A 22,500-nucleotide genomic window follows, 5' to 3' on the forward strand; every position below is an offset into this window, starting at 1 on the left:
AAAAGCGAATAAGTTATTGACACAATTGCAATATTCTTATTGGACATAAGTTTCAAAAATATTTTATTCTGAAGAAATAACCAGAGTGGTGAGGATTACACCCATAAAACTAATATTTTTGTTTGTTTGTTTGTTTCATTCTTAACCTGGAATCTTGGAATACTGACACACATAATTTGAATTTTAATAAGGAATTAAATGAAGGTAGGGTGCTTTTGATCCTTACTGGAGCTTTAATGTTACAAATACTCCAAAGTTTCATAGCAAAATTGATACTGAGTGAAATGAAAATCAATAGAAAATATAGAATACTGATGTTCAAGTGTAAAGTAAAATGTAAGCTGAGTGCATTTCAACAACAAGGATTTTCACTGGAATTTCTCATGTGAATTTATATATTTAGGATGTGAAAAAAGGCCTGTTATTGCCATCAGTCGATGCCTTTGTTGTCATCTGTTCTGTCATTGCTGTTTACCATTATTGTTGTTACCTCCGCCATTGTTAGCAAGCATTGAGATGGTCAGTTGATCAGGAACTGCAGTGAATATAACTCGTGCAATAGAAAGAAAAACTATCTTCAACGGAAAAAAAAAAGTCAATAATAACATTTATAACAATTTAGTTACGTATTTGTATAGATTTTGTGTCAATTTTATGTAAATTTTTATGTAAATTTTCATGTAAATATTGGCAAGAAATCTGACATATTAAAGCAGTTTAGTGAGAAAATTGCTTTGCGAAGTCAGCTGATAGAGACACTGCATCAGCAATAATGAACATGAAATTGTTTCAATGCTATTAAAACTGTCAGGACATATTTACTGGACATAAATGTGTAATGAAAGCATTTTACAAACTTGCGTTTGAGTATTCATTGCATGACATTCATTTTTGACTATTGAAATATTTGTAAATGACCACAACACACCCTACAGAGCACTCTTCATTTACACAGTGGTTCTGCCAACTACAACAACTGCTTGCAACTATCTCTTTGATTCATATTTTAGCTTGGAATAATCACTGGTTTTTAGCTAAAACTTTGGTTCCATTTGTGGTACTTCTGGTAACAAAGACTGCCAGGAGGAAGCAAGACCAAGTAAATACGATGTTTATGTTATTCTTGTATGTCCTAAAGTTGTCACATTAAGTTCATTTTCTTATTCTATCTGTTAAGGACATGGTTCATTACTTGGATCAAAATAGCTCTTATTGATTGATTTTGTTAAGACCTTTTTCTACCCTATTTTCTGGCATACAAATCGATGTGGCATATAGTGTGAACACGGAGTGTTAACATTTAAACATTGTCACCATCTTTTCAAATCTTGCAGCATTTCACATGGAATTTTTGGTCTTCCAAAGTCCTCTTATAAGTTGACATACCTCCTTTGGCTGTAAATTTTGGTTGGAAGAAGAAATTCAACCTTTTTGCTGGAAAATACAGTATGTGAAGGCACATGGTTCAGTGATTAGAGCGGCAGGCTCACAATCATGAGGTAGTGAGTTCAATTCCCAGCCCAGGTTTTGTGTTATGTTCTCAAGCAAGACACTTTTATTTCAAATTGTTCCCGTTCACTCAACTGTAGAAATGAGTTGGGATGTCACTGGTGCCAAGCTTTATCAGCCTTGGATAACATCAGTGGTGTGGAGAGGGGGGACTGGTATGCATGGGTGACTGCTGGTCACCCATGCATAAACAACTTTGCCCAGACTTGTGCCCCGGATGTGCTTTTAATGTTCCACTGGCACGAGTGCCAATCAGGTGGTATTGTCATCAGTCACGTCGGCGATTTTGATTTGTTTACACTTACCTCAATAGGTCTTCACCAGAACTTTTATCAGGGATTTATCTTTAATACAGTCACATTCTTGAGATTGTGTTTCTTTTCTTAGTGACTTTATAAAAGTATTGGTATCCAGGTTCATGCACTAAGAGCAAGTTAGCTATGAGAAGGCACAAACTTACCAGGATTTGACCACTGTAGGGAAATCACAACTGAAAGAAACAACAGAAAATAAAAGAGGCTAAAATATCTCAGCAGAGAATTTTAATCTGTCTTACAGAATCATCCAATTCAGTTTTCTATTGATTCAAATCGACCAAGCAAAACCTGACAGCATTATAATGAACCCTTAGTTACCCAGTCAAGAAGTTTTGTATTCATGTTTGTGTATTAAGGCCAAATCAACCTTGAGAAGAATACACCTTACTAGGCTGTAAAATGTAGTTAGATGAGGGTGTCGAAGAAGGGGCAATAAATGGAGTTAAATTGTTCGACTAGAAATCGAAGCTTTGCTATACAATCAGCCAACACCACAGCTTTTTATCGATTCGATTCGATTCAATTTCATTGAAATTTGGACCCAACCGACCCTAAACCCGAAACAACAACTTGCTTCTTTTTATGTTCATTTCCTCATCTACACGAATAAACAAATAATAATAAAAATTATTTAAATAAATAAATAAATAAATTGCAAACTTAAACAACAAAAATATTTTTGACTGGAAAATTAAAAACAAAATAACACCCTAACAAAATAAGTAAAAATAAAATGAACAATAACATTTAAACAAGATTATTATTATTATTATTATTATTATCATCATTTTTATTATTATTATTACTACTACTACTATAATATTATTATTATTATCATTATTTTTATTATTATTATTACTACTACTACTACTACTATAATAATATTATTATTATTAACAACAATAATAATGATAATAATGATGATTTCTTCTCTAAGTCATTTCCTCCTCCAATGATGATGATGATGATGGTAATATGTCGTTGTTGTTGTTGTTGTTATTTAGAACTTTTTTCTTTTTTTTTTTTATTGGATTGAAAAGGGAATCAGAGCAGAGAATAAATTTCATGCTTATTCTACCAGCAATAATAACATTTTACTGTTGTTTGCTGTGATTGTTGTTGTTGTTGTTATTGGGGAGAGTAATTGCTGACGTTGTTGTTGATGATGATGATGATGGTGGTGGTGGTGTTGAGTGTGCTAATGTTACTGTTGTTGAGGTGATGGTGGATGTGGTGTGGTTTTGGTCATGGCTGTGGTAGCCAGTAGTGGTGACGAAGGCGACAGTGATGATCATGGTGGCGGTAATGACAGTGGGGGTAGTGGTATGGGTTGTAGTGGTGGTGGTGGTGGTGGTGGTGACAATAGTGGTGCCAGAGATGGTGGTGGTGGTGGTGGTGACAATAGTGGTGCCAGAGATGGTGGTGGTGGTGATGAAGAGGATGGTAGTGGTGGTGATTGGTGGTGGGTATGGCTTTTGCCGATGGTGGTAATAATGTTGGTGGTAACTGTATGGGTGGTAGTAGTGGTGTCGGAGCTGATGGTGATGAGAATGCCAGCGGTAGTAATAACAGTGGCAACAGTGGTGGTGGTGGTGGTAGTATTGGTGGTAGCGGCAGCTGTGGTAGCAGTGGTGGTGATGGTGGTTGTAGCGCCAGAGGTGACAGTAGTCGTAGTAGTAGTGGCAGTGGTAATTACCATGGTGGCAGTGGTGGTGGTGGTAGTGGTGATGATGGTAATGGTGGTGGTGGTAGTGGCGGTGGTGGCAATAGGAATGGTGGTATTGGTAATGGCTGTTGTGATGGGGGTGGTGGCAGAGATAGTGGTTGTACCACCAGAAGTAATGGTGGTAGTACTTGTAGTAGTGGTGGTGGTGTGGTGGTAGCAATGGTAGTTGTACTGCCAGATGTGGTGGTGGTAGTAGTGGTGGTGGTGGTAGTGACGTATTTAGTTGATCAATAGGTAATAACTGCTTGCTTTAGAACCTAACAAATTTCCTCTTTCAATTTTGGTCAGTGGAGATGTTGGAAGCTGATAATAATGGCTTTTTCCTCACCACTAATTCTTCAGTTTATAACCAACAACAACAACAAACCTTATGTCACACAATACACTGGTTACTATAGTAACAGTTTACTGTAGTGGTGGTGGTGGTGGTGCTGCTGCTGGTCCTGGTGTAGGTAATGGTTGTGGTGGTGGTTGTAGTTGTGGTAATGTTGGTGCTAGTGGTGGTGTTAATGCTGCTCCCCACCACTACTACCCGGTTGGGGTGGTAGCAGGGGAGGTGTAGTGGTGATGGTGGTGGTTGTGGATTACCATAATCGGTGGAGCGCTGACCAATATTGCCTGTGTTGTCAACAAAAGAGTCTGTTGTTGTTCAATCCGCTAAACTTAGCAGCCAAAGTTCCTTTGAAATCACATCCCTACCCATAGGATGTTGTACAGAATAATATAGTTATACATACATACATACACACACACACATACATACACACACACATACATACATACACATATACATACATGCACATACACACATACATACACATATACATATATACTTACATACATGCACATATACACTTACATACATACATACATACATACATACTTACATGCATACATACACATATATATATGCATAGAAACGTACACACACGTACATACATAAAAACATACATAAACACATACACACACATACATACACACTTATATACATCATACACACACACACATACATATATGCATACATACACACATAAATACACACACATACATACACACATATATACATCATACACATACATACATACACACACCCACATACATACATATATGCATACATACACACATACATACGTATGTATCTTGCGGAACAATCATTATTTTACATCTTGTAATCACCTGAAGAGACACATCTACACTGATTTTATTATTCTGTTGGCCATATTGAGTACCATCAATTACTGCCTCCAAATCATGACCATCCACATAGATCGGAAATCAAGATATACAGGGGGGTGCTGAAAAGTTCCTGGCTTTAAGGGTATCATGAAAGGCCTGGTTGGTCAGCGAAAACCCTGTGAGCACAACTTATAAAATGGGGAAATGAGTGGAAGCCAGTGGGAGCGCAACAAAGTAGTTGTTCCTGTTGCTGAGTGGTGGTCCTCATCTATTGCCCAGTTTAACACCATCACATATTCATTGAGTGTCCCTAACGAGATCCTCTTCATTACAAGTCTCTGGGCCAGGTCTCCGATTTAAAGATACGTTCTTCCCTTCCAGCTACCGATCTCAAAGACTTTTAAAAGAACCATCAACACTACCATTCCACTTCCTCTAAATGAAACAAAACAAATATTTCTCTTTGGAAGTTTTCAAAAAAAAAATAGTCCCCAAAGAAATGGTGTTTATTCAAAGTTTAGCGCCATGTGTAACTATAACTACTGATAAACCAAAGTTGTGCAATGTGTAAATGTACCAGCTGATAAACTGAAGATAAACGGTTTTATTTTGGGGTTTCTTTTTTTTTTTATTTTTTGGTTTTTGGGGTTTTTTTTAAAATTTTTTGGTTTTGGGTTGTTTTTTTTTTTACCCAAACAAACCCTCCATTTAACTTCTACACTGACACTGTTGTCAATCGATTCACACAAATCTAGAAGTCACATTCCAGAAATGTCTGTTTCTCTTTCTTAAACCCTCACCTTCTATCTCTCTCTCTCCCCATCACACCCTGTCTAGCAGTAGTAGCGGTGGTGGTGCTGGTGGTGGTGGTATTGGTGGTCCTATGTTCCAGTACTGCATCAGTTGGTACATATGTAAACCTTTCGCTGAATGTGGTGTCGTAGCGAAGGCGGATGTATTTGTTATTTGAGACAGATAACATTGTTGGGTCTTATCTTCTGTATGCAGTTTGTATGGTAATTACTAATGACATGATTGAAGAGAGAGAGAGAGAGAGAGAGAGAGAGAGAGAGAGAGAGAGAGAGAGAGAGAGAGAGAGATCACACACACAAATCACCGTTGTTTCTTGTTGCTCTTGGTCTTCTTGCTGTTCTTGTTGTTGTCTTTTTGTATTGCTCATTTGTGTGGTTGTATCCCTTATCTGAGGAGAAAGGGTGCAGCACCCATAGCTCTTTCCAGGGCCTCTGAGACTGACGAAAGAAAGAGGGAAAGCCGTTCTCAGACCTGAGCCCTCGTTCAAATTCTTAAAAGAAGGGGCTGTGTAAATGTCCTCAAGGGACACATATTGGCAGCTGGGGGAGAAGTGATTACCCAAGTGGTGGACTAAGTCTACCACACAAAAGAAGAGGTTTATCTTTTACTTGTTTCTGTCATTAGACTGTGGCCATGCTGGAGCACCACCTTAAAAAATTTTAGTCGAATGTACTTACTTTTTATTAAGTCTGGTACTTGTTCTATTGGTCTCTATTGCCAAACTGCTAAGCTACAGGGATATAAACACACCAACACTGGTTGCCAAGAGGTGGCAGGATACAAATACAGGTACAAAGACACACTTCTTTCAGTTTCCACCAACCAAATTCACTCACAAGGCTTTGGTCAGCCATGAGGCTATAGTAGAAGACACTTGCCCAAGATTCCATGCAGTGGGACTGAACCCAGAACCATGAGGTTAGAAAGCATGCTTCTTACCACAATGACAAGTGTCTTCTTCTATAACCTCATGGCCTTGTGAGTAAATTTGGTAGGGGAAACTGAAAGAAGCTTGTCATGTGTGTGTGTATATCTATGAGTGTATGTTTTTGCATCTGTGTTTGTATCCCGCCACCTCTTGAAAACTAGGGTTTGATGCACCGCAGTGGTACTAGAACTTTGGTTACGGTAGAAGATACTTGCCCAAGGTGCCATGCAGTGGGACTGAGACTTAGGCAAATTCTATCGTACCCATGTAAGTGTGGAATAAAGATGGTGATAACTACGATGATGATGACTACTCTTAAAAAGCTTTGTTCTGGTTGGCTACATTATACTGGAATCAATATTAGTACATTTGATTGGCTAACATTTAAATTAACATTGATTGGCTGACAACAGGAGTTTAAAAACATTAAGTATGGTTGGTTTAAGTGACATTTAAACAAATACTATTGATTAATGAGAAAATAGTTAAAATGCATGAATTGGACCAAAAACCGACAATAGTTACAATGTTACCAATTCTAGCACTTTAAACTTAAATATAATCGATTAACTAGTTTAATATTTAAACACCAATGAAAATAGCATTTAAAAATATTCCTGTAAGATTGTATTGACTAATTGAGTGGTTAACTAAAAGCACACCTGATTGATCACAACAGCATTTGAGTTATTGTTGTTGTTGTTAGTTGTGGTGCTAGCACAAAATTCCATTTCTCCAGAACCCTTTATAATGGACAAGTGTCAACAGAGAACTTTGAAGCAAGAGCCAAAGATACAGCAGTTTAGCATCTAAATTATTTCCAACTCAAGTGTCTGAATTCAACTGTATATTATATAAAACACACAGGTGTGTATATATATATTCTCTATGTGGCTTGTGTGTTTTCTGTACTCTGGTTATTATTATTTTCTTGTCTACGTTCTGTTTGCAATGTCTTGTACCCAGATATGCACCTATATATACAGGTAGACGTAGGTATGCACATACCTGTACGTATATATGCATATACTCATTTATTATTTGTTTTTACATGACCGAACGCCAGCGTCTTCACTGTTGTAAGTAGTTATTTCAACTTTATATTTTCTGACGCGACTCTATCTCTTTCTCTATCACTTTTTCCCCCTCTCGTTCTTCCTCTGTTACTACTACGTATCTCTCTTTACCCCTCTCGTTCTTCCTTCTGTTACTACTATATCTCTCTCTTTCCCCCCTCGTATTTCCTTCTGTTACTACTATATTCCTCTCTTCCTCTCGTTGCTCACCTATTCTTCTACTTCCTCCTTCTGTTTCTCCCTCTACCACTCTCTCTCTCCCTTACCCCTGCATGGTCACATGCTTCCGGTCACTAATCCTTTTCTTCCTTGGCTATCGCCGAGCAAACACGCGAACTTACTTCATCCCCACTTTCAAGTTCGTGCCTCGCAGCGTTCATATACACATAATTTTTCACGTCTGGCCACATAGCCTTTTCCGTTTGTTTTCCTGTTTTGTTTTTTGTCCGCCACTACATTCCTCCATGGCACAGGTTTAATTTGTGTATAGAAATCTAATTTGCGGTCCATGGGAAGAGCCGTTTTAACGATGCGTCCTGCCCAACTCTTCTAAACGCCGGTGTTAAAACGGGGGTAGCTGATGAAGGAAAATGTTCTCTATGTTGCTTGTGTGTTTTCTGTACTCTGGTTATTATTATTTTCTTGTCTACGTTTTGTTTGCAATGTCCTGTACCCAGATATGCACCTATATATACAGGTAGACGTAGGTATGCACATACCTGTACGTATATATGCATATACTCATTTATTATTTGTTTTTATATATATATATATATATATATATATATATATATATATATATATATATATATATATATATATATATATACACCTTTCTGTTTTATATAATATACAGTTGAACTCAGACACTTGAGTTGGAAATAATTCACTTCAATGACTGTTTTTAGGCATAAAAGCACAAAAGTGATCTCTGAGCACTTAACAAGTTAAAACGTGTGTGTGGTCTGGTGTGTGTGTGTATTTACAAATAAAAGTTGGACAGTTATCTAACTAAAAAAAAGTGGCAATAGACAAAACTTCAAAGTAACTTTCAAACTTCTTTTTTTGTAAAAATGCATCTTACACACTATTTATACATATTGAGTGCTTTCTCAATTAATGTCTTACACACACACACACACACACACACACACACACGAGGGGTATCTCTCTATCTTCCGTCAAATTAGGATTTTGTTGTTACTGTTGTTGTTGTTGTTGTTGTACCATCTCACACATGGTTTTATTGTTGCTTGTCCTATTCTTGCTGTTGACTTCATCATAGTATTGACTATCATTTTCATTTATGCCATTGTTAATGTTGTTGTTGTTGTTGTTGTGCTGCTGCTGTTGTTGTTGTGGTTCCAATTACATTAAGACAAGAGGTAAAATATACAAAAGAACTTCTACAACCTGAAGCCATTGTACTAAAGCTGTTTGACAAACATGTGTGTCAGACATTTATTGTTTAGCAGAATTGGTGTTTGGCATAATTTCTTATTTAATCAGGTCCAGTGAAGACCAATAATATAAACAGTACGACAGCAGAATGTATGGGTATAAATATAAATAAATGTGTGTGTGTGTGTGTGTGTGTGTGTGTGTGTGTGTGTGTGTGTGTGTGTGCGCACACACACATAAATATATACACGTGTGTGTGTGTGTGTGTGTAAGTGAATGTGTGAGTGTGTGTGTGCATGTGGCAATACTTTATGTCTCATCAGAATAGTTTTCCTATAACAAGAACGCAGTAACGTGTCTCGAATGACTTGTTGAAATCATCATCATCACCATCATTACATGTAGAAGCAGCAACACAGCACAGTTTAATTCCCCACTATTAATTATTCTAAGGTGGTCAGCTCACAGAATCTTTAGCACGCCGGGCAAAATGCTTAGTGACATTTTGTCTGTCTTTACGTTCTGAGTTCAAATTCCGCCAAGGTCGACTTTGCCTTTCATCCTTTCAGGGTCTATAGATTAAGTACCAGTGAAACACTGGGGTCAATGTAATTGACTACCCCACACCCCTCAAATATCAGGCTTTGTGCCTTTTCGTAGAAAGGATTATTATTGAGTGAGAGAGGAGCACATACCATCAAAGTGACACTGGGGTACAAATATAATATATAATATTATTATTATTATTATTATTAAGGCGGTGAGCTGCCAGAATCGTTAGCATATGAAGCAGAATGCTTAACATTTCGTTCATCTTAATATTCTGAGTTCAATTGCCGCCAAGGTTAACCTTGCCTTTCATCCTTTCGGAGTCAAGTCAATGACATAAGTACCTGTTGAATACTGGGGTCAAGGTAATCGACTTATCCTCTCCCCCAAAGTGCTGGCCTTGTGCCAAAATTTGAAATCATCATTATTGTCATAATTATTATTATTAATATTATTATTAAGATGACAACCTTGCAGAATTGTTAGCAGAATTGTTAGATGAAATAATTAGCAGCATTTCATACCAGTTGCATGCTGGGGCCAATGCAATCGACTAGACCCCTCCCATCAAATTTCATCTGTCTTTACATTCTGAGTTCAATTTCTGGCAAGGTCGACTTTGCCTTTCATCCTTTTGGGGTCAATAAATCAAGTTCCAGTGAAACATTGGGGTCGATATAATCGACTTATCTTCTCACGACAAATTTGTGTACAAGAATAAAAAAATATATATTTTAAAATCTTGAGGACCCATCCATACAAATACAAAGCAGATCTGCTCTCCCTTCATAACCTTTTCGTGTGGGTTTAATATCAAAGAATGTTTTGTGTTGCTGCTCAGACTGTTAAAAATAGCTGCCAAATATCCTTCAGTTCACATATTATAGCCTTAAAAATCATAGGGATACATGAGGTGATGCAGTCCTACATAGCCCTAAAGTACACAGCATGGTCAAAGTTGGAATTCATTTCATCTTACATCAACTCATCAGGGTTTATCATGGGGGGAAACAACCTAAAAACACTATTTGAACCTCCACATTATCAACCTATTTTGTTTGGTTTTGGTTTGGTTTTTTTTTCTCTTCTTTAAACTACAATGTACAATAGTGATGATGATGATGATGATGATGATATCAGGTTTTAACAAGCACCATAAAGGTGCTTTATCACTTTCATTAATGTGTGTATCTGAGATTGATAAAGAGATAGAATCATGGACAGACAGATATGTGGGTGTGCATGAATATATATACATACATACATATATATATAGAGAGAGAAATTCATAAATATATGAATGTAAGTTGAAGAAATACACATCTTGCTCTGTTTATATATATATATATATATATATATATATATATATATATATATATATATATATATATATATATATATACATACACACACACACACACATATATACGTATTGAACTCCTTAATATTTCCATCACATTTCACACCAAGTGCCTATATCAGAAATCAATATTTATGTACGTAACCAACAACGTTCCCCCTTCTCTCAAACTATATATATATATATATATATATATGCAAGTGTATATATAAATGGATATATACACTTATATATATATGCATATATGTGTGTGTGTGTATATATATATATATATATATATATATATGTCTGCATATAGTGTGTGTACATAAGTAAAAACAAAACAAAAGAAAAAAGTAAAGGAAGCAAGCAAAGTGTTTGTTTCACCAAGATTGAATCATCTTTAATCCCTTCCAAATTTCTGTTCGTTCTACTGATGATCACATATATTTACGTATGAAACATCAAACACATCTCTCTCTCTCTCTTTCTCCCCCCCCCCCCTCAAGAATACAACTTAATATTTATAGACAAATAGTTTTTTGAGAGGATCCTCAAACCAAATTATTATCTGAATATTTGTGTATATTTGTGTATATATGTGTGTATGTGCAAATGAGTGTGTTTGTGTGTCTTTGTATATGAATGTGTGCATGTATGTAAATATATATGAATACAGAGATTGAGACTTGAGGTATCAAATATGTCTTTGAGTGTATGTTCAGACATATATACACATACATATAAATTTATTTTTCATATATATATATATATATATATATATATATAGTGTGTGTGTGTATATATATATATATATATATAAAAGGGGAGAGAAGGTAAGAGAGGAAGAAAGAAGGAAAGGACAGAGTGTGGTGCTTTTTTATCCTAGTACAAATATAATTAAATAATTATATTTTGTAATTAAATTGTTAAAATATAATTACTGAGATTTTTATTTACTAGAAATTATCCCTTAACCATTATAATTAATCCTCTTGAGTGGAAATAACAGGCAAAGATTTTCTCTGATTCAAAACTCCATAACTATGACATCCCTCAGCCATAATACATCCGTATAACAAGGCAGAGGCCAGGTATCATCTATGTGTCCTTGTGCTATGCTAGAAATAACAGTTAAATCTCCTTCACAAGGCATTCTACATTCTGAAAAGGGAATTACAGATTAGATAACGGAGTTTGAAATGCACAAAGACCGGATGTCCATGGCTGAAATATTTTGAAATATTTTGAAATATTCATGGTTGAAATATTTTGAAATATTTTGATCATGTGTCTACTTAGTCAGAGTTGACTTAGGGCTAAACAACAGTAACAGCATCATACTTATTCCACAAAACATCACCCAACTACAGCAAAACACACACACACATGCATGCGCAGACACACACACACACACTCAGCACTCAACTTATTCAAATGTTCTTTCCAAATTAGTAGTAGTAAGGTGGTGAGGTGGCAGAATCATTAGCACAGTGGACAAAATGTTTAGTGGCACTTCGTCTGTCCTTATATTCTGAGTTCAAATTCCACAGAGGTCAACTTTGTCTTTAATCCTTTCAGGGTCGATAAATTAGGTAGCAGTGAAACACTGGGGTCGATGTAATCAACTAGTCCCCCGCCCAAAAAAAATTTCAGGTCTTGTGCCTGTACTAGAAAGGATTATTATTATTATTATTATTATTATTATTATTATTATTATTATTATTATTATTATTATTATTATTCAAGGTGGCAAGCTGGCAGAATCGTTAGCACATCGGGTGAAATGCTTAACGATCTTCATCTTCATGTTCTGAGTTCAAATGCTGCCAGGGTCAACTTTGCCTTACATCCTTTTGGGGGTCAATAAATTAGGTAGCAGTGAAACACTGGGGTTGATGTAATCAACTGGTCCCCTCTCCAAAAATTTCAGGCCTTGTGCTTATAGTAGAAAGGATTATTAGTATTATTATTATTATTATTATTATTCAGTTCAGAGCAAAATTTCAATTCACATTTTAATATAATTCATATATTGATTCTATTTTTGTATTGAAAATTTTAAAATAAAATAAAACAAATACCAAATATGACAAATAAAAAGCAAAAAATGAATAAAACAGTAATACTGTAAAAGGAAAGTAAAAATTAAAAACCAGAACCCTTTGACCATAACGTCCATTTAACTGTGACATCTGTTCGGTTGAGTGATTTTTCTATAGATTTGCCATTCGATCCTTTCTACACATACATCGACTCACACACATGTACAGGAGCTCACACCTACATACACGTGGACATACACACATACACCCAAAACGCACGCATACACGCCCACATACAACTATATATAATGAAATCATTCAATTATTTTTCATTGTGAAGAATTCATACTCGGGAAGATTCTAAAGATATATACTTCATACATACATTCATATATATATATATATATATATATATATATATATATATATATATATATATATAAAATTCATACACACAATTATATATCAATGTGTTTATATTATATATATATGTACAAGTGTATATGTACATTTCATTTACACTATATACATACATAAACATATAATATATATGTATACATATATAAGACATATATACATAAGTACACGTAAATATATACATTATATGGTTATATATATATGTGTGTTACATCATCATCTAACGTCTGTTGTCCGTGCTGGCATGGGTTGAACCTACAATGAGGATGTTTAAACCTTTTATTGGGATATTTAAGAGATAACCCTTCCTTCAAAGAATATATTATATAGAATATCATAAGATATCAAACATTTGTATTGAGTTAGAAAACAGAGAGATCTAATGGATACAAATTAATTTATTAATTAATCAACATATTAACCAACAATTGTTTCATTTCTCAAATAAGATTAAAATTACCTTATAAGGTATTTAAAATGCAAAAGGATATTTTTATGTTTTGTAATTTTAATCTTATTTGAGAAATGAAACAATTGTTGGTTATGTTGATTAATAAATTAATTTGTATCCATTAGATCTCTGTTTTATAACTCTCTCTTTCTCTCTCTCCCATGGATCATTTGGTTCGGAGCCACACAGAAAGAATATACTTCAAAATTTTATTTCTATTTCATTGACAATCGCAATCTGTAGAGCATTTTTTGCATTATGCATGTATCATTTACATAATATATATGTATTATATGTGAAATAATTAAATTATGTCTTATGCACTTTATTATGTCATGTTATGCATGTGATCCCCTGGTCTGTGGAAAAATTGTCTGACATGAAACTGAACCAGGGTCCAAAAAGGTTGCAACCTGCCACCTTACAGAATCACATCTCTATGAAATATGGCCCAACATGCAAGTTGGAAAGGAGATACATAACATCGCTGGTCAGCCACGTCTGACAGCTGAGAGATGATGGGATCCCATACTTGATCTCATGGAAAATCCTTGAGAACCCAGGCCCCTACATCAATGGGACAAAGCGTTGCATGTTATGCATAGCTGAACACATGAGAATCCTAAAAGACTCGCTTGAACCAGGGAGCATCCTTAACTCCAGAATGGCGCTTGTGGAGCAGATCTTAGGAGGTTTTTGCTAGCTTTTTGGAGCCCGCAAGTTGTGTGAGCAAACCTTGGACACCCAATGTGATCCAACTGAACACCCATAATAGTCACGTTTTCTCCTCTTTTACCTTCTTCCTTTTATATTTTCCCTCTTTCTGTCCCAGCTGCTGTTTTAATTGTTTTCTTCTTTAATTTTGAATACTTTTTTTTTCTGTTCTTTTGCATGTTTTCATTATTTTCTTTTTTTTTCTTTATATTATCACTGATAGACAAGCATATATAAAGAAAGGATTACTGAACATGTATTGAGGTGGGAAGAAGACATAGGAATATTAAACACTATTGCATCATATCTGACCATGAAAGAGTATCACACACACACACGTGTGTGTAACTATATATATATATATATATATATATATATATATATATATATATATACCAGAGTAAGCACATAAATGTGAAATCAGGTGGGATAAAATAGTACTCAAATACCAGAGATAGAGTAATATGTTTTATTAAGAAAGCTGCAAAGACATCACAAAAGCTGTTACTCAGAGTTTCACGTTCCCATTCGTTGGACAGTTTTAGTTGAGATTCTCAACCAAAACTGACTGACTGACAGGAACGTGAAACTCTGAGTAACAGCTTTTGTGATGTCTTTGCAGCTTTATTAATAAAGTATATGTATATATATATAAACATATAAATACATATATATATAAAACATAAAATAATAGGAATTTTGAATCTGGGCAAGTATCTTACAAGTGGTAATCCAGGTTCAGGGTAACCACATTGAATAATATGGAACTACAGGAAATTGCTTAAGGTAAACAATTACTTGGTATTTTACGCATTGGAATTTATACATTATACAAAGAATATATTCAAGACTTTAAAAATAAGAATGCAGAATTATACATCCTCAAAAGCTTGTGTCTTGCAGTATTATATGCAATACATTTATTTTAAATCTTTGTCCAACACGTGTTTCTATTGCATAGATGTCCTAAGATGTTGCATCTTGTTATTTCAATCACATTATAAGTTCATCCAAGGTATATATATATATATGTATCCATGCAGTGATTGAATTAACAGGATACAACTGGATGAAGCTTCTCATTGATAGTAATGTGGGACTACACAGTGGTTGTGTCGTTTAATTCATGTAGTTAGTGTGTGTTCAGTGAATTGTTAGTCATTAGAGAGTCAGGTAGATCAGGGGTACCCAACCACTGGGCCACAGATTAGTACCAGGCCATGGATTATTTGGTACTAGGCTGCACAGAAAGAATAAATTTATAACAAATATATGGAAAAGAAACATGTGTTGGACTGAAATTTAAAGTGAATGTATAGTACATAAAACTGTAATAAACAAGCTTTTGAGGATGTATAATTCTCCATTCTTATTTGTAATGTCTTGCGTGAGTGTATATATATATATATATATATATATATGTGTGTGTGTGTGTGTGTGAAATGGAAGAAATTTCTCTCTCACTCAAAGGGCCTAATTATCCTCTGGGAAACCATTTTAAATTATTGCCCCTAGCCCATCCCAGCCCCTAACACAATGTCTTAATTCATGTTTCGCTCTGCATTCTTTGGTTTCAGACCAGTGCCTTCAAGGAGAGATATTTCGTGTGTAAGTAAACCCAAAGTCTATCCACCATTCTGCGAAGCCATTTATACAAGCTACAGTCAATCAAAAGCTACCATAAAAACAAGCACTCCACCTAGTGGGGAAACTATTCAGAGGAGACCTTGGGGAATAGGGACTAAAGATGAAGTGGAGGAGGATGTATCTGGGTGTGTTAGGGGTGAGGATGAAGGTTCTAAGAGTCGCAGATGTTTCCAGTGTTTGTGTTTGGATGAATGTTTCTGATGTGTGTCATAGTCTTTAGCTTCAAGTCAAACCTGATCAGATCCAAGTCCAAAAGTGCTCCAGCCATGACAATCCCATCTTAATTTCAGGCATAGTGCATCTGAACCGCATTATCCACTAAGTCTCTTTTATTTAAGGTTATATCATGTGATTTGTGGAAGATTTGGTAGCTATTTCTAGCAAGGCAAATGACTACATAGAGTTGTTATTGTTGTATTGTTGACTTCAGGTGTAATTATTTACTCTTAGGATCAAAGGAATTTCAGTCTTGTCTTTGTTTCAGGCATAGTTTATCTAGAGGTACATTATCCAATGTATCCTTCCTATTTGAAAAACAATAGACTATGCAGTTTCTCATTGATAATAATCTGTGACCACACAGTGGTTGTGTCGTTTAATTCATGTTGTAATTACTGTGTGTGTGTGTATGTGCGTGTATGTGTTCAGTGAATTGTTAGAGTCATTAGAGAATCAGGTAGATCAGGGGTACCCAAACACTGGGCCACAGATCAGTACCAGGCCATGGATCATTTGGTACTAGGCTGCACAGAAAGAATAAATTTATAACAGATTTTATTTCTGTTTCTTTGACTATCACACCCTGCAGGGTTCTTTTGTATTATATATGTATAATGATTAAACTATATATTATGCTCTTAGAATATGCCAAGCAAAATGTGCTGGTGCTGGTGCCATGTATAAAACAGTGGTGCTGGTGGCATGTAAGAAGCACCCAGTACACTTTGTAAAGGGGTTGGCATTAAGAAGCATATCCAGCTGTAGAAACCCAGCCAAAACAGACTATGGATCCTAGTGCAGCTTGTGGTATTTATTCCAGCTCTTTGTGTTCCAAATTCAAATCCTGCCGAGGTCAGCTTTGCCTTTCATCTCCCAAAACCTGATAAAATAAAGTACCAGTCAAATACAGGAATTGAATGAATTAACACCCTCCTCTTGTGCCAAAATTAGAAATCATTATTTTTATTACCATTCTTCTTTTAATTGTTAGAACTCCTTGAGTCTTGCATGCGTAATGGGCTTGCTACCAGCAGCCTATGGTACCATGTTATCTATTCTTTTCAACTAATACTTTCCAGATTATTCTTGTGCAATGAGGCTCTACTGAGCATTCTATTCCTTTTTCCTTTATATTCCACTTGATGCCTTTTGATACTGGCCCCAAAGCCCCAAATCTTCATCTTTTTCATTTTCCAATGTCAAGCTATTTTATATATTTTTTTCTTTTTGTCTTCCTCCTTGACTATTCACGGGTCAAATGGGCACACAGCATCAATTATAGAGCACATGGGGTTCACTTTGCCCATCACCACTAGATTTGCCTTGTGCTCAATCACCTGGTCTGTTTGGATCGGGAAATCCTACAGGATTTTGCAGGTCTCCGACACTGCCATTCTCTGTGGTTTGTTCTCATACCACTTCCTGCCTCTCTCTAACCCCCACTTTTCACACAGTTTCCAATGCAACACTTTCGCTGCCTTCATCGTGTCCCTACAAGTTATATTGGTTTTGAGCAAGTCAAGGGCATTCATTCACAATATGGGAAATAGTTACATCAAATCCATTATTATTATTATTACATATTCCCCCTATAAATGAAAGAAATGTATTAGATCTGTTTAGAGTGTAGAGACAAATAAAGGTTCACTATTGAATGAGTAGAAGGTCCTCATTACACTGAACTCCTGATCGAGTTCTCATCAATTGTGACTGCTCGTATTTCACTGCATTTCATTAACAAACACTTTAAAATGCTCTTCACTGTATTACTAACATCACTTTCAAACTAAATTCTGGGCCACGCTCAAAATTTTTATCCACAGCAAAGTTCCTTATATATATGAGTGTGTTTGATGTGTCATATGTGTATGTGAGTGTGTGTGTGTATGTGTATATGTGTGTGTGTGTGTGTGTGTATGTGTATATATGACATGTATAAGTAAATATATGCATATACACAATATTCATATATATATATATATATATATATACACATATATATATATACACATGATGAATATATATATATATATATACACATGCATATATACGCACAAACATACTTTATGATTCTATGAAGCATTCATTCCCATGTTATTTTATTTACAACAGGGATTTATATATATTTAGTTACATATGGTAGTAATAGTAGTAGCAGTAGTAGTAGTAGCAGTAGTAGTAGTAGCAGTAGCCGCAGTAGTAGTAGTAGCAGCAGCAGTAACAGTAGTAATAGTAGTAGCAGTAATAGTAGTAGTAGTAGCAGCAGTAACAGTAGTAGTAGTAGCACCAGCAGTAGCAGGAGGAGGAGGAGCAGCTTGTTACCTGTAGCTAAGCAATATCAAAGTATTTAACCGACATGTAGACTAGTTTTAAAGTCTATAAATCTCTGACTACCTCTGTACAGTAAGGCTGCTTGTAACATGTATTTATTTGTAGCCACAGCAAACTGACCTCTGATGCAATGGGCTCAGTTGTCCTTTTGTATAGTAGAGCCAATTTCAAATGCAAAACATCTTATGTAACAACTAGAAACAGCTACTAAATCTCACTCAGATTACGCAAGTCCTTAAAAATTACAATGGAGATGCCTAAGGGATGCAGGAAGACAGGACAGTCATGGTTGGAGTGCCCTTCACCACAAATGTCTTCAATCAGGATTGATCTCAATCTAAATATCAACAGATTTTCTGACTACATGCAATCATTCCACTGATTTTATTGACAGAAATTATACAGAGCTAACAGTGAACATATTTAAGGTCAGATACAATCAACATATACATTCATTTAGGATCAGAAATAGATTTGACATCTCAACATATCTGGACAGTGGAATCAAAACTGTTCCATTAACTTAGAATATTGTGGATGCAGTACCATGGCACACCAATGAAACACTTCATGTCTATTCCAAAAATTGCACTTTGTGGCACAACCACACAGATCATTCAGAATCTGAAATATACTCTGTTTACCCACCATAAAATGAAATCCTGATTGTTGACTCCTTCAAAATGCTGCTCTTCCTCTTTCCATCAAAGTATCTTTCTCTGTACAACAAGGATTAGACAAGCCCAGATGAGATAATCCTGCTAAAGAGCATTATTACTACTCACCTGACCTCTATTGGTCAATGAAAATTAATTTAGGCAATAATTCCTGTGATCACAGCCAAAATTCATTTCTGTCTCCTGGACCATCGCAGGGAACAAAAAGCTGAATTGTAATGGCCTGAATCAACAACTTATTTCTACTTCTGGACGTGTGTGTGTGTGTAGTGATATTATTATTGATGATGATGTTGATGGTTACAAGACTATTAGTTTATATACAAATGAGAGGGATGTGTTTATGCATAAATATTATGTACATTTATACATTAGTAATTACATTTGTGTATGTGTGTGTGTGTCGCTATATGCATTTACAAATATTTGATTTTATATATATATATATATATATATATATATATATATATACACACACATACATACACGCATATGAGAGATGGAGATAGATAAAATATAGTTTTTTTAATTTCATATGCCTTTGTGAGAAGAATTCCCTGACGTTTCAGGTGAAGTACTTCAAAGAGAGATAGTGTCCTTAATCCATGGGAGTGGAGCAGTAGTAAGCTATAAGTTTCTCTGAATGTATAGAAGGGGGAAAAAAAATCATAAGAAAGGGAGATAAGTGGTGGAAAGGAAATATGAATGAGAAGGAAAAGAGAAGACTATCAATAATGTCCCCTAGTGAAGGCGAGTCGGGTCCCTTATAAATGAGTGGGTAATCCAGCAAGAAAAGTATTAAAAATAACTCAGCAAATATGGATGTATAAACGTCCTCGGGCAAGCTGCATGGCACGAGTACACTCACTCAAACAAGCATCTGCAAAAATGTGAGCATACGCACATGTGAGGTTTGGTGCGCTCATGATCACAAAGCGAGTTAGCTATCTACTTGGTGTTTGTAAATTAAGTTAATAATAAATTCTAGTGTATTCCATCTTCTGTCTTTCATTTACCATATACATAACAATCACTGTGAAAGTGACCATGCTTTACCAGGAAGCTACCAGGTGTAAACCATTCGTTTAATTATCCAATATATATATATATATATATATATATATTATTTTCTCAAGACCAGGAAATACCTTAAAGATACTTAAATATCAATGGAATTGACAAGGCTTCCATAACTTGAAGCATTATTCATTCAGTACTCTTTGAAACCAATGAAGTAGTTTATGTCTATCTGAAAAACTCCACATCCCGACACAGTCACACAAATAGTTGGAAAAGAAAGCTGAAATCAACATAAATCAAATAAAAATGGCTACATTTAGTGAGCCAAAGATAACATCTCTAAAATAGAATAACATTTTTCTCTCTTTCTCTTTTCTTTCTCACCAACCATCCCTCATTCATTCTTTTCCACTCCCCACTACTTTGTTTTCTCTCTCTCTCTCTCTCTCTATTTTAATGAGCGAAATATTATAAAATAATGGAATTTACCAGAAAGAACCAATTCCACAACATTAATACTGAATTTTTATGAAGGAATCATGGAACTTTTTATATTTCCTGTTTTAATTTTATTTTTTTATGTGATTTGACAAATTTCCAATAATGGAAGAATGTTGTTATATTTTTAATATGTTTTGTTTATTTGTTGTTGTTTTTTTGTTGCTTTTGTAAATTATTTACACTTACATTTTGTTTTTTTGCTTTTTTCATTGGAATTATTTACTTTCTTTCAGCTGTGAATTCAGGTTATCTTTTTGTTGGTTTATTTATTCGATTAGTAATAATAGTTATACTTCATGCGGTATGTGATGATATGCAGAGTTTGTTTATGTGGTGATGGAGTTAGCTAATCTGATCTTAAATTTGAAATCACAATGAGATATACAGAGCCAGGTCTGAAAGCTAGTTATCCTTCAGCTTAAAAAACAGTCTAGAATGAAGCATAACCGATTTCCTCAATTGGTTTTTTATGGCAGCCAGGTTTTTCATAGAATGTCAAGAAAGATAAATTTGGGGCTTGTTAAAGCAAGTAGGAAAGCAACATCTTTACATTTTTAAGGTTTCCAAGACTCATAAACTGTAAAATTAAGTAGCATATCAACAAATATTTACAATAGAGTGAATAAAAGGGTAATGGATCCTTTCTGTCGTGACTGGCGATGGGAACCACCAAGAAAGTGACCCTCTGAGGCATAAGTCCAGGCAAGGTTGTTTATGGAAGGCCCATGCATACCAGCCTCCCCTCTCCATGCCACCGATGTTATCCAAGGGAAAGGCATATATTTATTCCTTCCAGTATTTTCCATATGTATATTATTACATATCTCTCCCACCTGCGCTCCAGAGAGTAGAGACCTAGTGCCTTCAGTCGCTCCCTGTAGTTCATCTGTTGGACTGTGGCGATCTTTTTTGTATAGTGCTGCTGAATTGCCTCGAGTTCTGTTGTCCGCTTAACACTGTGTGGTGACCACAACTGAGAGCAATAGTCTAGGCGGCTCAGAACAAATGTCTTCCATAGAGTCAACATGACTTTTTGATCCCTTGTACGGAAAGTCCTCAGTATCCACCCTGCCAGTTGTCTGCACTTTGCTGTCAACTTGACAATGTGCATGTGAAATGATGCATCACTACACATGTTGATGCCCAGATCTCTTACTGTTTGTGGTTCTGGGATTGCAGTACCTCCAGGCCCTGTGTATGCCAGTTGGGAGGTACTTGTGGTCTTGTAGCGCAGTACTTGAAATTTTTTTGCATTGAACTGCATATTATTTTGCTCTGCCCACTCATATATTGCATTTAGGTCATTCTGCAAGCTTACAATATCATCAGGATTCTTTATTGCCTGAGATATCTTTGTGTCATCAGCATAGCTAGTGACAGTGGCTCTCCGAGTGACCGTGGGCATGTCCAGAAGGGCCACTATGAACAGTAGTGGCCCCAGAACAGTTCCTTGTGGAACACCGATCAATATTTGTGTTTCCCTAGATAGTTCTCCATTGGCTGCAACTGTCTGACTTCTACCGTCTTCTACCGTTCAGGAAGTCATGCAGCCACTCTCCTAATTTACCAGCTATGCCAAGGTTTCGCAGCTTGTGACATATCAAGCCATGATCAACTTTGTCAAAGGCTTTTGCAAAGTCGAGA

The 22,500-nt window shown here is 35.6% G+C and overlaps 1 protein-coding gene across 4 annotated transcripts in view; it reads left to right on the forward strand.

Annotated features, from left to right (window-relative positions):
- LOC106875248 (uncharacterized) overlaps positions 1–22,500 on the forward strand; it is a 537,851-nt gene that overhangs the window by 484,093 nt on the left and 31,258 nt on the right. The window contains exon 6 of one of the 4 annotated variants that reach the window (XM_089363498.1): positions 16,039–16,069. The exons of the other annotated variants lie outside the window; for them this stretch is intronic. Coding sequence (XP_089219624.1) covers positions 16,039–16,069 — 31 coding nt within the window. The remainder of the gene's footprint in view (positions 1–16,038; positions 16,070–22,500) is intronic. 4 annotated transcript variants of the gene reach the window in all.

Source organism: Octopus bimaculoides, chromosome 15 (assembly GCF_046866305.1).
Source record: "Octopus bimaculoides isolate indiv1 chromosome 15, ASM4686630v1, whole genome shotgun sequence".
NCBI classification, from domain to species: Eukaryota; Metazoa; Mollusca; class Cephalopoda; order Octopoda; family Octopodidae; genus Octopus; species Octopus bimaculoides.